Raw genomic sequence first — 16,972 nt, forward strand, 5'->3', positions numbered from 1 at the left:
TCACCTGTAGTGACCACCCTTCCTGCCCCACCTGAGAGCTCAGAGCCCCTCCCTGAGGGGACGGGAGACACGGGGGTGGACTCCCAGACACCCGACCTGAGAACTTCAGGAGGACAAGACAGGACCAGACCTCAGAAGGTTCTGGTTTCCAGGTCACGGCTGTAGCGACCGCCCCTCCCAGGCCTGGCATCGGACCCCGACCCCGGCAGGAACACGTGTGTGCTGTGTCACCGCTCTGAGGTGGGATGGCTGTCTGTCACAGTTGCTGGCTGTCACTTGCCTTCACTCAGAGGGGCCCCAGGTGAGGGCTGGGATGCGGGAAGGGGGTGGGGAGAGACCCTGCGATCTCGTCCTCGTCCCCAAACCCAGTCCAGGCTTTGAGCTGCTGTTCCCCCATCGATCTCCTCAGCACACTTGAACCATTTAACGTGGTTGTCATTGTCACAGTGACCAGCCAGCCACATGCGTGGGTGGCGGCCAGCGATCTGATCCCTGCAGCTCACAGGAGGCTGGAACCCCACTGCCTAACCCCCCAACATGGGGCAGAAGTCCCAGCCCAGAAGCCATGACAGCCAGGGACCACCTGGAAATGTCCATCTGTGCCTGGACAGCAAGCACTGCCCCCTAGCGTCCTGCACCGTCCATGACAAGAGGGGTGTTCTCAGTTCATCTGGGGTTGAAACGTAAGTCACCGACCCTAGAACAGGAGTGAGGTGTAGCTGCTCGGGGTCAATGTCCCCTGCAGAGTGAGGTCAGCGTCTCCGCGGCTCCTGACCATCCCTCTCGGTCTTTCCTTAAAGACCCGGGACATGAGGAGGTCACTGCCATCTTGGACAGCGTGCAGGGGGACTTGGGACGTAACCAGTGATGTCAGAAGCTCTTCCTCCTGTCAGATCTGCGCCTGCTTCTCACAGAGCGAACTGTCCAGCAGGAACTCTCAAGTTGCTTGTCCACATCCTCAGGACGGGCCCTACTGGGCTGGTGGCCAAGACGAGGGTGTCAGGGACAGAACGCATAGTCAGAGAGCAGCACAGAAAAGCCCGCCACCGAGGGTGCCACAGGCTAGAGGCGGCACACAGCAGCTGTGGGGCTCGGGAGGGTCCCCAGGTCTCAGAGCTCGGGTGACCTCGGGCTGGGCAGATGGCCGTGGCCAGCACCACCTGCCTCAGCCAGAGGGTCAGCCTGGAAGCAAGGTTTTCCTGCCTCTGCTGAGGACTTGGTCCAACCTCCACCCAGGGGTGTGGGCAGCAGGGAGCCTTGGCCTTGGGGTTTGTCTGCCCATGAAGAACCCAGCTCCTCAGAGCTGTGTGTGCTCGGGCAAGTCACTCAGTCCCTCTGGGCTTCTGTCCCTGGGCTGCAAAATGAGAATTAAAATTAGTCTCTTAGGAGGATTTGACCAGATGATGCAAATTTTTTAAATCTTAGTTGTCATTCATGGCATTTAGAAAGAGCTTCATAAACAGTGGGTACTTCTAATAAGTAACAGATACATATAAGAAAGTTGGGGAATTCCAGTTAATATAATTCCTTGGGTTCGTGACCTTGGAATTCCTGAGCTGGAGGTTCGTGTAGGTCCTTGTGTTCCCAGGACACAGAGCCGGGTCCGGATGACCTGGGACCAGAGATTATCTATTTCTTACAGTTTTAGTGTGTTAACCACAAAACTAAAATAGCCTCATCAGCGAGAATTGAGGAAATTAGGAAATACACAGGAACCTCACCCAGGCGGGCGCGGGGTGGTGAGAAGCAGCTGACACAGAGGTGCCCCGGGAGGGGGGCAGAACCCCGCTCAGAGCTACTGAGCAAGGGGGGAGCTCGGAGCTCTTGGGATGGAGACGATGTTGCCCACTCTCTGTTACCGCCCGGACACAATGGGTCCGCCTGTCCCCTGAGGCTGGAAGGTCCCAGCCTGAAAGTCCCACAGAGCTGGGGGTGAGCTCTCGGGCCATCTCCCAGTGCCGGGGACAGTCACAGAGCCTGACCTGGGCGGCGCCCTCCACGCCTCCACCTCCTCACAGGACCTGTGCGGTGGGACAGGACGCGGCCCCTCCCTGGAGGACCAGGGGCAGGTCCCCCGGCAGACGGTCCTTAAACGCGCTGTGTCAGGAATCACGTTCACAGGGGACGCAGCACGGGCCTGGTGCACAGTCCGGGGTCAGTGAGCAGCGGCTGTGAGCTCTGCGTGTGGCCACTGTAGGTCACCTGGCGTCAACTCACCTGGACAGGTGTCAGCCACCCAGGGTGCAGTGCACAGGAAGGCGGTGGCCAGGATGATGGACGCCAGGGTCATGGCCCCCTGACTGAGCTCCATGTCAGGTCCTGGGAGCCGGGGAGCCCTCCCACCTTTTATTGGCTGCACCTGGCCCACTCTCTGCCACAGCGCACACCCTCTTAGTGAGCTTCCCCTGTGAGCGCCCCCCTCAGCTGGGGCCAGTTCTTCCTGCCAGAAGCCACCCCGAGGCCCTGTGTGGGGAGGGGCTCGCCTGCCTGTCTGAGCCTTAAGGGGAAGCCCAGCTGCCCCTCCCCCTCCCCTCTCCTCACCCAGCTCTGCCTGCCGTCACCTGTCACCTCAGAGGCCCCCCCCACATGGCAGTGTTGGCAGGAGTGGGGGATTTATTTGCATACAACAGGCTTCACTGTCTGCAGAGGTTTGGAAACTTCCCCTGGGGTCTAGGGTGGTCCAGAGCACGAGTCCCCTCAACGGGGAACTGTCAACGCCCAGTGGAACGCCGGTGGCCGAGGCCGGGCAGGTGCACACTGGATTCGGGCAGACGGTAGAGGAACTGTGGACCTGGGAAGCCTCGGGCCATTCCCCGTTTAATACGTGGGGCGGATGAGCACACAGCCGGGAAAACCTCACTTCACAGACAAACAGACAGCAACAGGGCCCCTCTCTGTGGCGGGTGGGCAACCAACCCGCCATCGCCCCCCCCCCCCCCGGGGGGGGGAGCAGTCGTATTCTGACATAGACCACCCACACTGCGCTGCCCGGGGCTCTCGCACTGAGGAGGCCAAGTGCGCATGCGGGGCTCTCGCACTGAGGAGGCCAAGTGCGCACGCGGGGCTCTCGCACTGAGGAGGCCAAGTGCGCATGCGGGGCTCTCGCACTGAGGAGGCCAAGTGCGCACGCGGGGCTCACGCACTGAGGAGGCCAAGTGCGCGCGCGGGGCTCACGCACTGAGGAGGCCAAGTGCGCGCGCGGGGCTCTCGCACTGAGGAGGCCAAGTGCGCGCGCGGGGCTCTCGCACTGAGCAGGCCAAGTGCGCGCGCGGGGCTCTCGCACTGAGGAGGCCAAGTGCGCGCGCGGGGCTCTCGCACTGAGGAGGCCAAGTGCGCACGCGGGGCTCACGCACTGAGGAGGCCAAGTGCGCATGCGGGGCTCACGCACTGAGGAGGCCAAGTGCGCATGCGGGGCTCACGCACTGAGGAGGCCAAGTGCGCGCGCGGGGCTCTCGCACTGAGGAGGCCAAGTGCGCATGCGGGGCTCTCGCACTGAGGAGGCCAAGTGCGCATGCGGGGCTCACGCACTGAGGAGGCCAAGTGCGCATGCGGGGCTCACGCACTGAGGAGGCCAAGTGCGCGCGCGGGGCTCTCGCACTGAGCAGGCCAAGTGCGCGCGCGGGGCTCTCGCACTGAGGAGGCCAAGTGCGCGCGCGGGGCTCTCGCACTGAGGAGGCCAAGTGCGCGCGCGGGGCTCTCGCACTGAGGAGGCCAAGTGCGCGCGCGGGGCTCACGCACTGAGGAGGCCAAGTGCGCACGCGGGGCTCTCGCACTGAGGAGGCCAAGTGCGCATGCGGGGCTCTCGCACTGAGGAGGCCAAGTGCGCATGCGGGGCTCTCGCACTGAGCAGGCCAAGTGCGCGTGCGCGCGAGCCAGCGACCGCACTGTCTTCCCCACGCACTTCTTCCGTTTCTCTGTTCCGTGTTTTCCCCTCCTCCTTTCCCTTCCAAACGCCCCGCCCCGTCTCATTGTCCAGACGGTAGGCTTTCGAAGCGGCGGGCAGCGCGGCCGGACCTGGGTTTGGTCTCGAATTCTGGAGCGTTGGGCCCATGAGCGTCAACAACCTGATCGTCCCGTGGAAAATGTGAACTTTGTGAACTTGAGGGGCGGAACCAGGGTGGGGCAGCCGGGCAGAATCTCGCCGTGTTTCTTAACTTGCAGGAGCCGTGAAGAGAAACCTCCCTCCGCTCATATCATCGGTTTGGGTGATCCGGGGGCTAGAAACGAATTCAATACTCAGAGGTTCTGGTTAAAAAAAAAAGGAAAGAAAGGTCACAGGCAGAAATGCCGGAGCGCCAACGTCCATCGATTCATCTTCTGTCCATGCGATTAAAAGGCTGACGGCTGTTTCCTGAGCTGAGTCCGGGAAGGCCGCAGGACGTGCCCCCGCCCCTGGAAGACGTTACGCACGTCCGTCTGTCCCGTGCAGAACGCTGGCAAAGTCCAGCTTAAAAAGCTGAGGGTAGGAGTCGCTGGGCTTCTGAAGTGGACATCTGTAACACATGGGACCAATGACACGTGAATTCGTTTAAACGGGTGGCGCCACACCGAGCGATAGATCGTCTTTGGGCAAGGGAGGAAAGACCACGCGGGGAGGGGGCCGCCCGAGAGGGGAGGCAGGCCGCGGTCACAAGGGTCAGGCAGCGCAAGCTCAGCTCACCAGGGCCTCCTCCCAGGGCCTGGCCGCTTAGCGATGGGCACACCGAGGCCCAGAGAAGGAAGGAGACTGCCTGGGGCTGCACAGCCTAGGCGTGGCGAGCCAGGCAGCTGCCCACGGGGGGCTTACGCCAGCCTCCCATCCTCCCCGCTCCCTCCCTCTGTCCAGCCGTCCCACCCCTGCCCGCTGGCTCCCAGCACAGGGCTTCCCATGAGAAGGTCGCAGGCAGAGGAGCTTAGGAGACGCACAGTGGACACCTGGGGCCTCTTTCCTTCCGCACAGTGGGCACCTGAGGGCAGGGGCTGCGTCTCCTCCATGTTTGCGTCCCCGGGGCATCTGCATGGGCCAAGGTGGGGGCTGGATCGCAGGGGATGGGCAGTTGTGTCTCAAGTCGCCCATCCAGACTTCAACGATGGAAAACGGAGCTCCTTCTGCCCTGCCCTGGACAAGTTCCTGCCCGCCTCGTGCTTTCTCATCGGGGGTGTCTGCGCAGAGGGTCAGCTCCGGGACCCCGGCTGCAAGAGCCAATGGCCCCTTCTATTGACAAGCATCCCAAAGAGTCTGCTGGCCCATAGACAGACAGACAGACAGCACAGCGGCATGCAGATTGCCAAGGACGTCTCGAGACATCTCCAAATTGCCCCCACTGTCCCAGGCTGGCTGCACGCCCTCCCCCTGCGCACTGCAGCCGCTCCGAGCACACTGTGCCCGCCCCCAGCCTGTGCACAGACCAGCAGGCGTGGGCTCTGACTTGGTCACCTCTCCTTGTTTCTCTGGGGCGCTGGCTGCACGCCCTCCCCCTGCGCACTGCAGCTGCCCCGAGCACACTGTGCCCGCCCCCAGCCTGTGCAGGGACCCGCAGGCGTGGGCTCTGACTCGGTCACCTCTCCTTGTTTCTCTGGGGCGCTGGCTGCACGCCCTCCCCCTGCGCACTGCAGCTGCTCCGAGCACACTGTGCCCGCCCCCAGCCTGTGCAGGGACCCGCAGGCGTGGGCTCTGACTCGGTCACCTCTCCTTGTTTCTCTGGGGCGCTGGCTGCGCGTCCAGACTCTTCGGAAGCCCCCACCTCACTGCGAGCAGGGTGTCCTCCTCTGAACTCACCTGTCACCCCAGCAGGGGCTCCTCCCTCCGAGACAGCGCGATGGCTCACGGCAGGGGTGCGGTGTCTGTGCCACGCGGGTGTCACCGGCGCGGTAAGGACACTGGGGACGCAGAGCCGTCACACCCGGGACAGGGCTCTTCCCGTGCATGGTCTCACCGGACCCTACAGCCCGGGGAAGCACCGGCCATCTGTCTGTGTGTTACAGGGGAGGAGGCCAGGCCGTGGGCGTCTTCCTTCCGGCCTGTCCCCAAGCTCTGGGGTCTGGGAACACGCTCATCGTCTGGTGTTCGCACACGCACTCAGGAACACACACTCCTGCACACACACTTAAGAACTCATCTCGTGGGCTCTCTCCCCGGTCAAGTCTCCAGATGGCACCGTGGCCGTGGGGACACCTTGCTGGCAGTTGTGTGAGTCACCCTAAGGGCGCAGAGAGGCTGCGTCCAGATTCCTGACCCACAGAAACATGACACACGACGCCTCTGTGTCGTTTCAAGCCTCCGAGATCCCAGGTAACTTGTTACGTAGCAACAAACAATACAGCCTCTGACTTAGAGGGTGTCCTTACTCCACCTGTCTCCCGCAATTAGAGTCTTTCAGAGTCCTAACCACCGAGGCCTCTCAGCCCAGCGATTTCTAGTTCACCAACAAGTCTGAGAGAGTCCCACAAGGGCCGCAAGATTCTCGCACCGCCAAACACGTCAGTTCCCACATGTGCCTGGGAATTAGACTTCTCCCAGGTTGACGTGAAAGCCATTTGTTAGTTAAAAAAAGAAAAGGAAAGAAAAAAAAAGAAAAAGAAAAAGCAGGCTGTCTCGTGCGTGTGGAGTTTTGTTGAAGTGTTTGCTCCTGGGAGGTGATGTTTTTCTGGCCGGGCACAAACCTAGACGCCAGTGCCCAGGTGGGCCTGCAAACCCTCTCCCCCAGTTTCCCCAGCTGCCTTCCCACCCGCCCAGCCTCGGTGGGAGAGCCCCACCGTGAGCGTCTACGAGGTGCCGCCGTCATCCGTGCCCATGAGTTTAGGTGGCGAATGGGCAGCCCGAGCCGCCACGTCCGAGCTTTCACTGGTGGTGTCCTTCCTCTGGTGTGTGTCCTTCCTCTGGTGTGTGTCCTTCCTCTGGTGTGTGTCCTTTCTCTGGTGTGTGTCCTTCCTCTGGTGTGTGTCCTTTCTCTGGTGTGTGTCCTTCCTCTGGTGTGTGTCCTTCCTCTGGTGTGTGTCCTTCCTCTGGTGTGTGTCCTTCCTCTGGTGTGTGTCCTTTCTCTGGTGTGTGTCCTTCCTCTGGTGTGTGTCCTTTCTCTGGTGTGTGTCCTTCCTCTGGTGTGTGTCCTTCCTCTGGTGTGTGTCCTTTCTCTGGTGTGTGTCCTTCCTCTGGTGTGTGTCCTTTCTCTGGTGTGCTCTCTGCTGCGCTCTCGGGCTTGACCCTCCTCTGGTCTGCAGACGCTGTCTCCTTGTGCTCCGGCCAGGTCTCCCGAGAGCTTCTCTCTTATGTCACCGCTGCCCAGGCTGGCTGAGCGGCAGCCCAAGCACCGTCCCCCGGGGGCCTGCCTCTTCCCCCAGGGCTCCTTGCCCACCAACTGTCACGGGTAGCAAGTGGCCATCAGGTGACACGTCTTTCCCTGGAGGTGGGGAGCCTTCCCTCCTCCTCCTCTCCCTCTGATACCGACGATTACAGTCCAGCTTCTGGGCCTGAGGTCAGCACCACCGACTCTCACTGTCACTGTCTTCTCTCCTTAGGGGTGTCTGAGGCCCGTGGCCCGAGGCCCCGAGCCACCTGGATGTCCACACCCAGATGACCGCCTCCCCCAGAGTGTCCGCCTCAGCCAGCTGCAGCGGGCGGGGCCCTGGGACCCGTGTTTCTAACACAACGGAGGCTGCCTGGCCCCGGACCACATCGAGTGGCGCCGGCCTAGGCTTTGCTGCAGCGACAATTCCTGCGACCGACCGGGGGCGTCCATGAACACAAACACGATTCTCCCTCGTGCTGCAAGTTCAGCGGGGGGCTGCCGGGGACTCGCTCCAGGAACCTGGTGGGTACACAGCCACTCTGTGGAACATGGCAGGCAACGTGCAAGAGGGAGCCACCACTTCAGACGAAGAGCCGCACGCCCTGCCCACCCTGAGGGGCCGGGACGTGTAATTCTGCAACGTGGCTGGACGGCACGGTGGGACTGTCCCAGGCAGGTGCTGGCCATGGGCACTGACCACTCAGGGTGCGGGTGGGGCACGCACACTCTCCAGGTCTGTCTGCACACCCAGGAGTGTGGAAACTCCCCACAGAGGCCTCGCACTGGCCCTGACGACACCCAGGGAGGAACGACAGCTCTGTCCCCGGCCGGCCGCTGCCCCTGCTTCAGGGGAAAGAGCTCCGTGGGCGGGCGGGTGGGCGGGCGGCCTGGGCCACGCCCGTCCTGTTTTGGTGGCCATCGCCGGCATCCACGTGTCCACTTGTCCCGTGACCTGATTCACACACGGGTTACAGGCTGCAGGCAGGGGGAGGCCCTGGGTCACACACTTTTTAGAAGGACAGCCAATCACGTGTCTTTTCGGTGGAAACAGTCAAAACACGGTTTATTGAAACACTATTACAAGGGAGTCTTCTCTTAACACAGGTTTGAAAGGACTTTTAAAATGCCCTTTTCCCTGAGCCCCACAGTTTAAAAAACAACTCAGGACCACGTCCGTCCGTTGGACTTTTAGGAAACGTACAATGTGTCATCCGACAGGAGAGTCCGAAGGCCTCCCGTCCTTGAATTGTTACCAGCACAGGGTTTGCATTTGACCGCATTTTCTTCTCAGCCACGTGCAGTCCAGTTCCACAGGTCAGGAGGGGGAGAGGGAGGGGGGAAATAAAAATAAAATTACACCAAAAGAATTTCTGCAAATATAGAATTTTATTGCAATATGCCGTAGCTAAGTGGTCCTGGGAGACGGGACACGTCTTGACTTCAGAACAAATTACAACAGAGTGGAAGGGACCCATGGAGGGAGAAAATGAGGAATAAAAGGGGGTGGGGTGGGATGAGAAATCAAAGTGGAATCACACGACCTAGAGAGAGGCCCACAGGGCGTGCGCACGCGTGTGCACACACGACACGGCAGCCCGGGGCACGGGTTTTCTTTGGAAGGGGCGAAGGTGACAGTCATTGGCGTGCGCCCGGCTCGAAAGTCTCTCGAAACCAGACGTTTCTTTGGCAAGAGTGGAAGGGGGGAGGCTGGACTTCCACGGGCTTTGGGGTAAATCCTCGTGGGTCGGCTGTCTGTTTCTCCCGGGGGCCTGTGCCCTGGTGACCTAAGCTGGAAGCGCCGCTGGCTGGGGCAGAGGGCAGCACCAGAGCCATGACGTGACGAGTCACAGCTCCTCCCGAGGGGGCCGCAGGTAGGATCCCCCCTCCACGGGGGTGCCCAGCTGCCGCGGAAGGAGAGGGTGTTCCCGGAGGGCCGCTTTTCACAGTAAAGGGACGCCTACACCCGCCGGAACCTCCTCGGGTCCTCGTCCAAGCAGGGCCGGGTGCCCCAGAGCCGCGGAGAGCATTGCAGGTGGAGATCCACACCGCGCAGGTGGGCGGGCGGGGCCCGGCGGGCAGCCCGGCAGAGACTCACAGAGTTCGTTGCACGTGGTCTGTCTTCAGGGCCGGGAGCGGCGGGCGTCGGGGCCGTCCTCGGAACAGGCACAGAATGCAATCTGCCACGGGGACGCCGTAGGGGACGTGCAGCGTCTTGTACCGTGTGTTTCCCGAATCACAGGAGCACAACCAAATACCGGGCACAGGCCTCCGCCATCTGGGTGGGGTGGGGGCGTGGGCAAGGGGCCCAGCAGGAAGGACACGGGGCGGGCACCTATCTTTAACACCCTTGGCAACAAACCCAGGTTGTGGAGGAGGAAGGTGGGAGACTGAGGCACGGCCCAGGCCCCCCCACACCACAGGGTCGCCTTCAAGATCTCAAAACAGATAGCACCACAGAGAGAGCGGGTAGAATGAGCACCAATTTTCACTGAATTAGCCGGAAAACGTGGTCTCCGGCCCTGACCCGCTCTCGCAACTCCGGCAGGACAAGTGGCCAAAGGACGCCATTGAAGTTCACCGAGGAGCCAGCCTGCCTGTTCCTCTAAGTGCGTGCCCGCACATGGCAAAACCTCACGTTTTTCTTCTCCCCTTATTAAAAGTAAAATCTAGAGCTCATCAAAATATCATCAGACAAGGGGCACTGCACCTGCTGCTCTCTCCACGGCGGCGGGAATTCTCGCCGCTCTGGGTAGATCCCCAATTTACGGCCACCTTCGTGTCCAGGGTGGGGCCACTCCGTCTCTCCAGGACGGGATGCATCGGGAGCAGACGCCCAACCCGTTCCCCCTTCTGCCGGTGGGACGGAGCTGGGCTCACCTGCGTGACTCCAAGTCAGGGACACTGAGCATGTATGACAATACAATACAAATATTTACTTAAAACAAAAAACAGAAGCACCTTTAATCCACCGGAAAGGCACATGGCATCGGGCCTTGCGCACACGGGCTGTGTTCTGGGGAGTGGGAGGCTCGGGCAGGGCGGGGCTGACCTTTACCGTGCGTGGCTTTTTGCTTTAGAACATTTTTTTGAAGGTCAATGGGGAAATACACATCTTCAAGTTGTTTTTAAAAATGTCATCTCCACAGTCCGCAGCCCCCCGCCCCTACCTCCTTCCCCAGCCCGGCGGGCCCTCCACGAGCACGGCCGGTGAGTTCTGCGGCAAGAAGTGTGGCCCGTTCCCCGGTCCCGCGTGGAGTGCGGTGTAGACGGGACCGGGGTTGGAGGAAGCGGTGGTGGAACCCCAGTGGCGGCGGAGGGACCCGTAGGTCGTGTGATTCGGCTCCGGGGGGCGGGGACGCGGCTCTTTCCCTTTGCTCTCTGTGGTTGGGGCGCGGCCCGGCGGGTGCCGAGAGGCGTGGGCGAGGTCCGGGGGTGGGACGAGGGGCCTTCACTGTCCAGGACACCCACGGGCAGGCGGCGTGCTGAGGTCACGAGGTTGGTCGCGGGGCGGAGGGGGGCCCGGGCTCGCGGCTCCTAGCCCAGGAAGCAAGCCGGCCCCACTTCAAATCCGAATTTCTGTGACGCCTCCCCGAAGTCGTTGAACATGATGTCCACGACGGGCACCTGCTCGACCTTGGGCGTGTCGATCTCCACAATCGTCTTCTGGTAGCCCTTCCTCGTCTGGGGGGGGGAGACAGGAGCAGCCACGTTTCAGACGGGGCGGGGCCTCTCTCGGGGTCCATCCCTCACCCGCCCAGGGCCGGCCTCCCCCTAGCCAGGTCCCCTTCCCCACTCACAGCCGGGAGGGGGGCTGCGACAGGGTCTGCAGCCACTGAGACGCACCTCCTCCCCCGCCACACGGGGGACACGCCCCGTCCCACCATGGGCTTTGCCCCAGGCAGCCCCACCGGGACTGGGCTCCACCCGAACCAGGTGCTCCCTGTTCAAAGACTGAGGACTCCAGGACAGCGACCGCCCTTGGTGTCCGCAAGCTGATGGCACTCAAGAGGGGGAGCCCGGTCCAGAGGAGGGCTGGGGACACGGAGGCACGGAAGACAAGGGCAGCATCGGGCAGCAGGGGCGGCCCTCCTACAGACCGTGTGTCCAGCCCTCCTGATCCCCTCCCCTCCCCCTCACTCAGCTGGGGGCGGGACTCCAATGCCACCTGACCGATGAGGGGGACCTCAGAGCCATGACAGGACCCTCCTGGGAGGGGCGTGTTCCCCCTCCCCCACTGCCGGGCCACGTGTCCCAGAGCACAGGGGACGAAGGTGCCAGACACTCTGCCGCCTGTCACTTCCCCCAAAACGAGGGCCCCTGATGTCGGCATCCAAGGACCATTGTAGGCGCCCATCTGCCGAGCTGTCCCGCACAGCGCCTTTCCATACCAGGGGCCAGACTAGAGTGATGTTGTGGGCTGGGCCTGGCCCTGGTGACGGTGACCCACGGGAGCCTTCTCCCCCTCCCACAGAATGGGCCAGTGCGTCCCTCCCAGGGAGGCCGTGATGAGCACCGGTGAGGTGACTTCAGCCTCGTGAGGGGCCGTCCCAAAGCTGACCTCCCTGCCTGGCCAGCCTCCTGGACTGCATGCAACCTCATGGATGCCGTGTCCTCCAAGGACAGATGTGGAAGCCCGGCCCCCCATGTGAGGGGTTAGAAGGTGGGGCTCTCGGGGGTGGTTAGGTTTTGAGGGGGGAGGCCCCTATGAATGGGATCAGTGTCCTTGTCAGATGCTAGCTCTCGCCACCACGTGAGCCAAAAGGCAGCCATCTGCCTCCCAGACCAGGGTCCTCACCTGAACCTCACAGTGCTGACTGCCTGACCTCAGGCTTCCAGCTCCCAGAGCCGTGAGGAAATCAGCGTGAGGTGTTTAGGCCCCCTATTGGGGGGTCTGCTACAGAACCCCCCAGTGGGGCCAGGCCCAGATCTGAGCCTTCCAAATGGATCAGACATTTGTTGGAACGACTCAACTTGGGGAGGGGGGGTGACTTGTTACAAGAGATAGGTAGCTAATCCTCTGTGGCTCTGGTTTCTGAACCGGAAACGGGTCTGCTGACATCATGGGGGTGCTGAGAGTGACAGGAACCCTCATGGGTCCGGGGCTCCCAGCAGGCCACACCGTTCCACACCTGCTCTGGGCTTTCCCTGACTTCACCCCCTTCAGGTGTTTCTGCATCTCCCAGACTCAGTCTCCCCACATCCTTGCCTTCGTACGACACGCTCGGTCTGGCTAAGTTGTTTTTTTTTTTTTAATTTTTCTGGAGTGAGAAGCAGGGAAGCAGAGAGACAGACTCCCGCATGCGCCCAACTGGGATCCACCCGGCATGCCCACCAGGGGGCGATGCTCTGTTGTGGCTGGAACAATTTTAGTGCCTGAGGTGGAAGCCATGGAGCCGTCCTCAGTGCCCGGGCCAACTTTGCTCCAATGGAGCCTTGGAAGAGAGAGACAAAGAGGAAGGAGAGGGGGAGGTGTAGAGAAGCAGATGGCTGCCTCTCCTGTGTGCCCTGGCTGAGAATCAAACCCAAAACTTCCACACGCTGGACCAATGCATTACCACTGAGCCAACCGGCCAGGGCCCTGGCTGGGATGATTTTAAAGCAGCGTCGGCCCCTTCAGTGCCAAGGAGTCATGGGGGAGCTTGTCAGCACAGCGTGAACCCCAGTGCAGCCCAGACCCGGGCTCCGTGGGCTGGGGGTGGTCTCTGGGCTCTGCATTTGGTCTCTGGTGTCTTGACAGCCTCTGGAAGGCACCTCCTTCCTGCAGGACCTGAGACGGGCCCTCTGCAGCACAGGTGCCCCCTTCAGGAGTGATGCCCTGGGGGGCGGCTGACCCCGTGCCCTCCCCCCGGCCAGGCCAGAGAGGAGTGGCTGGAGTCCAGCCGGCCTCCCTATGTCCTGCCTCTCTGGGCCTCTGCCCCTCACCTGTCCGACCACGGCTCGGTACATTATCAGATAGGATGACTGGACTGGCCTTCACCGTCACCAGGAGCCGTGTGACCTCCGCGGCGGGCACCTGAGTATTCGCACACCAGCGAGCTGACCAGCGCCTGACGTGTCTCCTCCCCACGGGGAGGGCGGACATGCAGGCCTGTGCCAGGCCAGCACCTGCCTCTCTTCCTTGCTCAGGGGTGGGCGGGGCGTTTGCCAAGCTGGCCGGTGATGCCTCCTGGGTCGCTGGGGCCCCACTGCTCCAACCCTCAGGGACCCAAGCGCCTAGAGGGGGCACACTTAAGCAGGCGCCGAGCGCACGCTGCTCCGTTAACCTGTTATTCCAGAGGCGTAAATAACCATCACAGGCCAGCAATGGCCCCCCATGGTCCGCAGAGCTGCTCAAACATTGGTTTACGTGGCACAGTCCCTGGGCCTCTGCCCGGTGGTTTGTGCCACTTCAAAGGCCCTCGCTCAGGCCAGGCAGCCCCAGGAGGCCCGGGAATCCCACCGTCTCGGGCCCCTATTCCAATCCGACCCAGGCAGGCCTGGGCTCCCCTGCGTAACCGCACGGCGTGGGGGGGACTCAGCAAACTGTGGCTGCCGCTCCGGGGGGTGTGGTCAGGGGAGCAGAGCACTGGCCACTCCGGGCCAGCTCACTGTGCCTGTCCCTCCACGTTTCACCGGCCTGACCGGCCCCGACTGCCCTCTCTGGCCGGCCTGCTCCATCAGCAGGTGCCCACCTTCCTTTACCAGATGGCACGGACTGGGCCACGGAGAGGGTTGCCCTTTCTGCCACAGAAGCCAGGGAGCTCGACGCCAAACCCCCGGCTGGGTCCCTGGGTCCGGCCTCTCCTTGATGGGTCCTTCCTTTCCCTTCACATCACTGTCCGCTGCTAGCGGCCGGGCGGTCTGAAAACAGTCCCAGGAGTGGGAATTCCACCGGGGACCCTGGGAGGCAGATGCTATTACTGTCTTCACTCGTGGGAGGCAGAGAGTCAGGGATAATTTTACTTGTCCCTTCTGGCAGCAGCCTGGGGTGCGTGTCAGGAAAAGGAGCAGATGTGGGATGACACCTGGGTCCCTAACCCGGGGAGCTGGGTCTCTCTGACCTCAAACGGGACAAGTCCCTCCTGTCCCCAGTCAGGTCTGAAGTGGGGGCCCACACAGGCCCGAGAGAGCTCAGAAGCGGGGCAGAGGTGAGGCTCCCCATGAGGCCTCACACTGGCCCCGGACACACCTTCCAGCTCCCAAGGCTGAGGTGCACAGCCGGCCCCAGGCCCGTCAGGGACCAACCAAGGTTTGGGCTTGGGTCCGCTGGGTCCTGCTCTCGACACCCACCCCGCTGCCCAGCCCTCTGGCTCCTGTCAGACCCAACCTGCTCACAGATCCACCCGGGACCCCTGCCCTGGCCTGGCCCACACAGCACACATCCTCAGTAGACATGGAGGAAGAGCCCAAATCCCACACATGCCTCAACAGCAGGGTGCACTGGCACCTGTGGCCGGGACTGACCAGGAGGCAGGAGTCCTGGCTGGCTGCTCAGGCATACGGAGGCAGCTCGGTGCCCAGGACACACACACACACGCCTGCCCCAGCCTGGCACACACTGGGACCAGCTGACAGGTGCCGACACACAGCTGGTGAGCAGCCCAGGACCAGAGGAACCAGAAAGGTCACAGCTGGCTTACGACACCGGAAACCCACAGGAAGTGCCCGTCTGGAGCTGGGCCCAGGCTATTCGAAAAGCTTCCTGTCCAGGGATGACCAGCCTGGCGCCTGCCCAGAAGGGCCTCCGAGGGTACGGAGCCGGCCCTGCACCCAGCCGGGGGTGCAGCCACACTGGCCTGTCCCCCGGGGGACCTGGCCTGGGCGGGGCCTCACAGAAGGGCTCTGAGGGACAGGGGGTGAGGAGACGGGGAGCTGAGGCTGGGGTGCGACCGTGAGACCCACAGAAACAAGCGCTTCTCAGTTCCCCGACTCCAGCCACTGAAAGGCCACACGAGGGACACATCCGAGGATTCCAACAGGACACGAAGACAGAGCTCAGGCGCTGACCTGAGCGGCCGACCCGTGGCTGGGGTCCAGCCTGGCTCTTGAGGGCCACACGCAGGGTGCAGATCAGGGCAAGCACACTGGAAGCCCAGGGGCCAGAGAGCGAGTGACCCCTGACCCTGGCTGGCCACGGGCCTGAGCTAGCGAGTTCCTTGCCTCTCACAGCTGAGGACCTTTCCTAGCCGGTGGCCCTAACGTGGCGGGCCCGTCAGGGAGCCCACAGCCACGGTGGCCGTGGTCACTGTTATCACCCTGCGTCTGCTGGCTGCTTGCCATGTCCTCAGAAACATACCCGGTCTCAGCTCTGGCCACTGGCAGAACCAGTGTCTAAGCAGAGGGAGTCCGGCTTCCGAAGCCATCACGCTGGGGGCTCGTAGGCCCAGGCGCTCTGGCCCTTCCTGACCTGCCGTGGGGCGGCCAGGGTCAGCCACGTGCGGAGAGCAGGCAGCCCGGGGCCCCCGGCATGCAGCTCGGGACCTGGCACAGGGTACGTGCCCCGTAGATTTGCGTCGACTGCACGACTGAACCGTGCAGGGTGTGAGCAGACTCCGCCGCCAGGAGCCAGGGCCCGGAACGGTACTCACAGCGCAGCCGTCTGTGAGGGCGTGGATGTAGGGACTGTTGTCGTAAGACATCTCCTCGTCGTTGGAGCCCAGGAAGCGCATGGCTTTGTCGTAGCTGCCCGTGGCGGCGTCCTGCCAGGCGACCGACTGGTAGCAGTTGTAGGTGATATTCTGGTTGGCCGAGGCACTCAGCAGACGCAGGAAGGTCATCTGGACCACGCCCACGGGGTTGCCCTCGGCGTCCACGTAGGAGAGCTGGGGGGGGCGACAGGGAGGGGACACTCAGCAGGGAGGGGACAGGGAGGGGACACTCAGCAGGGAGGGGACCACGCCCACGGGGTTGCCCTCGGCGTCCACGTAGGAGAGCTGGGGGGGGCGACAGGGAGGGGACACTCAGCAGGGAGGGGACACCCAGCAGGGAGGACACCACGCCCACGGGGTTGCCCTCGGCGTCCACGTAGGAGAGCTGGGGGGGGCAACAGGGAGGGGACACTCAGCAGGGAGGGGACACTCAGCAGGGAGGGGACCACGCCCAGGGGGTTGCCCTCGGCGTCCACGTAGGAGAGCTGGGGGGGGCAACAGGGAGGGGACACTCAGCAGGGAGGGGACCACGCCCACGGGGTTGCCCTCGGCATCCACGTAGGAGAGCTGCGGGGGGGAGGGGACAGGGAGGGGACACTCAGCAGGGAGGGGACCACGCCCACGGGGTTGCCCTCGGCGTCAACGTAGGAGAGCTGGGGGGGGGAGACAGGGAGGGGACACTCAGCAGGGAGGGGACCATGCCCACGGGGTTGCCCTCGGCATCCATGTAGGAGAGCTGGGGGGGGCGACAGGGAGGGGACACCCAGCAGGGAGGGGACACTCAGCAGGGAGGGGACCACGCCCACGGGGTTGCCCTCGGTGTCCACGTAGGAGAGCTGGGGGGGGGCGACAGGGAGGGGACACTCAGCAGGGAGGGGACACTCAGCAGGGAGGGGACCACGCCCACGGGGTTGCCCTCGGCATCCACGTAGGAGAGCTGCGGGGGGAGGGGCGACAGGGAGGGGACACTCAGCAGGGAGGGGACCACGCCCACGGGGTTGCCCTCGGCATCCACGTAGGAGAGCTGGGGGGGGGGCGACAGGGAGGGGACACTCAGCAGGGAGGGGACACCCAGCAGGG

The 16,972-nt window shown here is 63.0% G+C and overlaps 1 protein-coding gene across 3 annotated transcripts in view; it reads right to left on the reverse strand.

The window, feature by feature from the left end:
• Nucleotides 1-9,675: 9,675 nt before the first annotated feature.
• COL5A1 (collagen type V alpha 1 chain) overlaps nucleotides 9,676-16,972 on the reverse strand; it is a 171,986-nt gene continuing 164,689 nt past the window's right edge. For all 3 annotated transcript variants that reach the window (XM_066366730.1, XM_066366729.1, XM_066366728.1), the window contains exons 65-66: nucleotides 15,833-16,066; nucleotides 9,676-10,946 (exon numbers count right to left, since the gene is read on the reverse strand). In XM_066366730.1, coding sequence (XP_066222827.1) covers nucleotides 10,800-10,946; nucleotides 15,833-16,066 — 381 coding nt within the window. In that variant the 3' untranslated portion in view covers nucleotides 9,676-10,799. The remainder of the gene's footprint in view (nucleotides 10,947-15,832; nucleotides 16,067-16,972) is intronic.

This window comes from Saccopteryx leptura, chromosome 2 (assembly GCF_036850995.1).
Source record: "Saccopteryx leptura isolate mSacLep1 chromosome 2, mSacLep1_pri_phased_curated, whole genome shotgun sequence".
Lineage (NCBI taxonomy): Eukaryota > Metazoa > Chordata > Mammalia > Chiroptera > Emballonuridae > Saccopteryx > Saccopteryx leptura.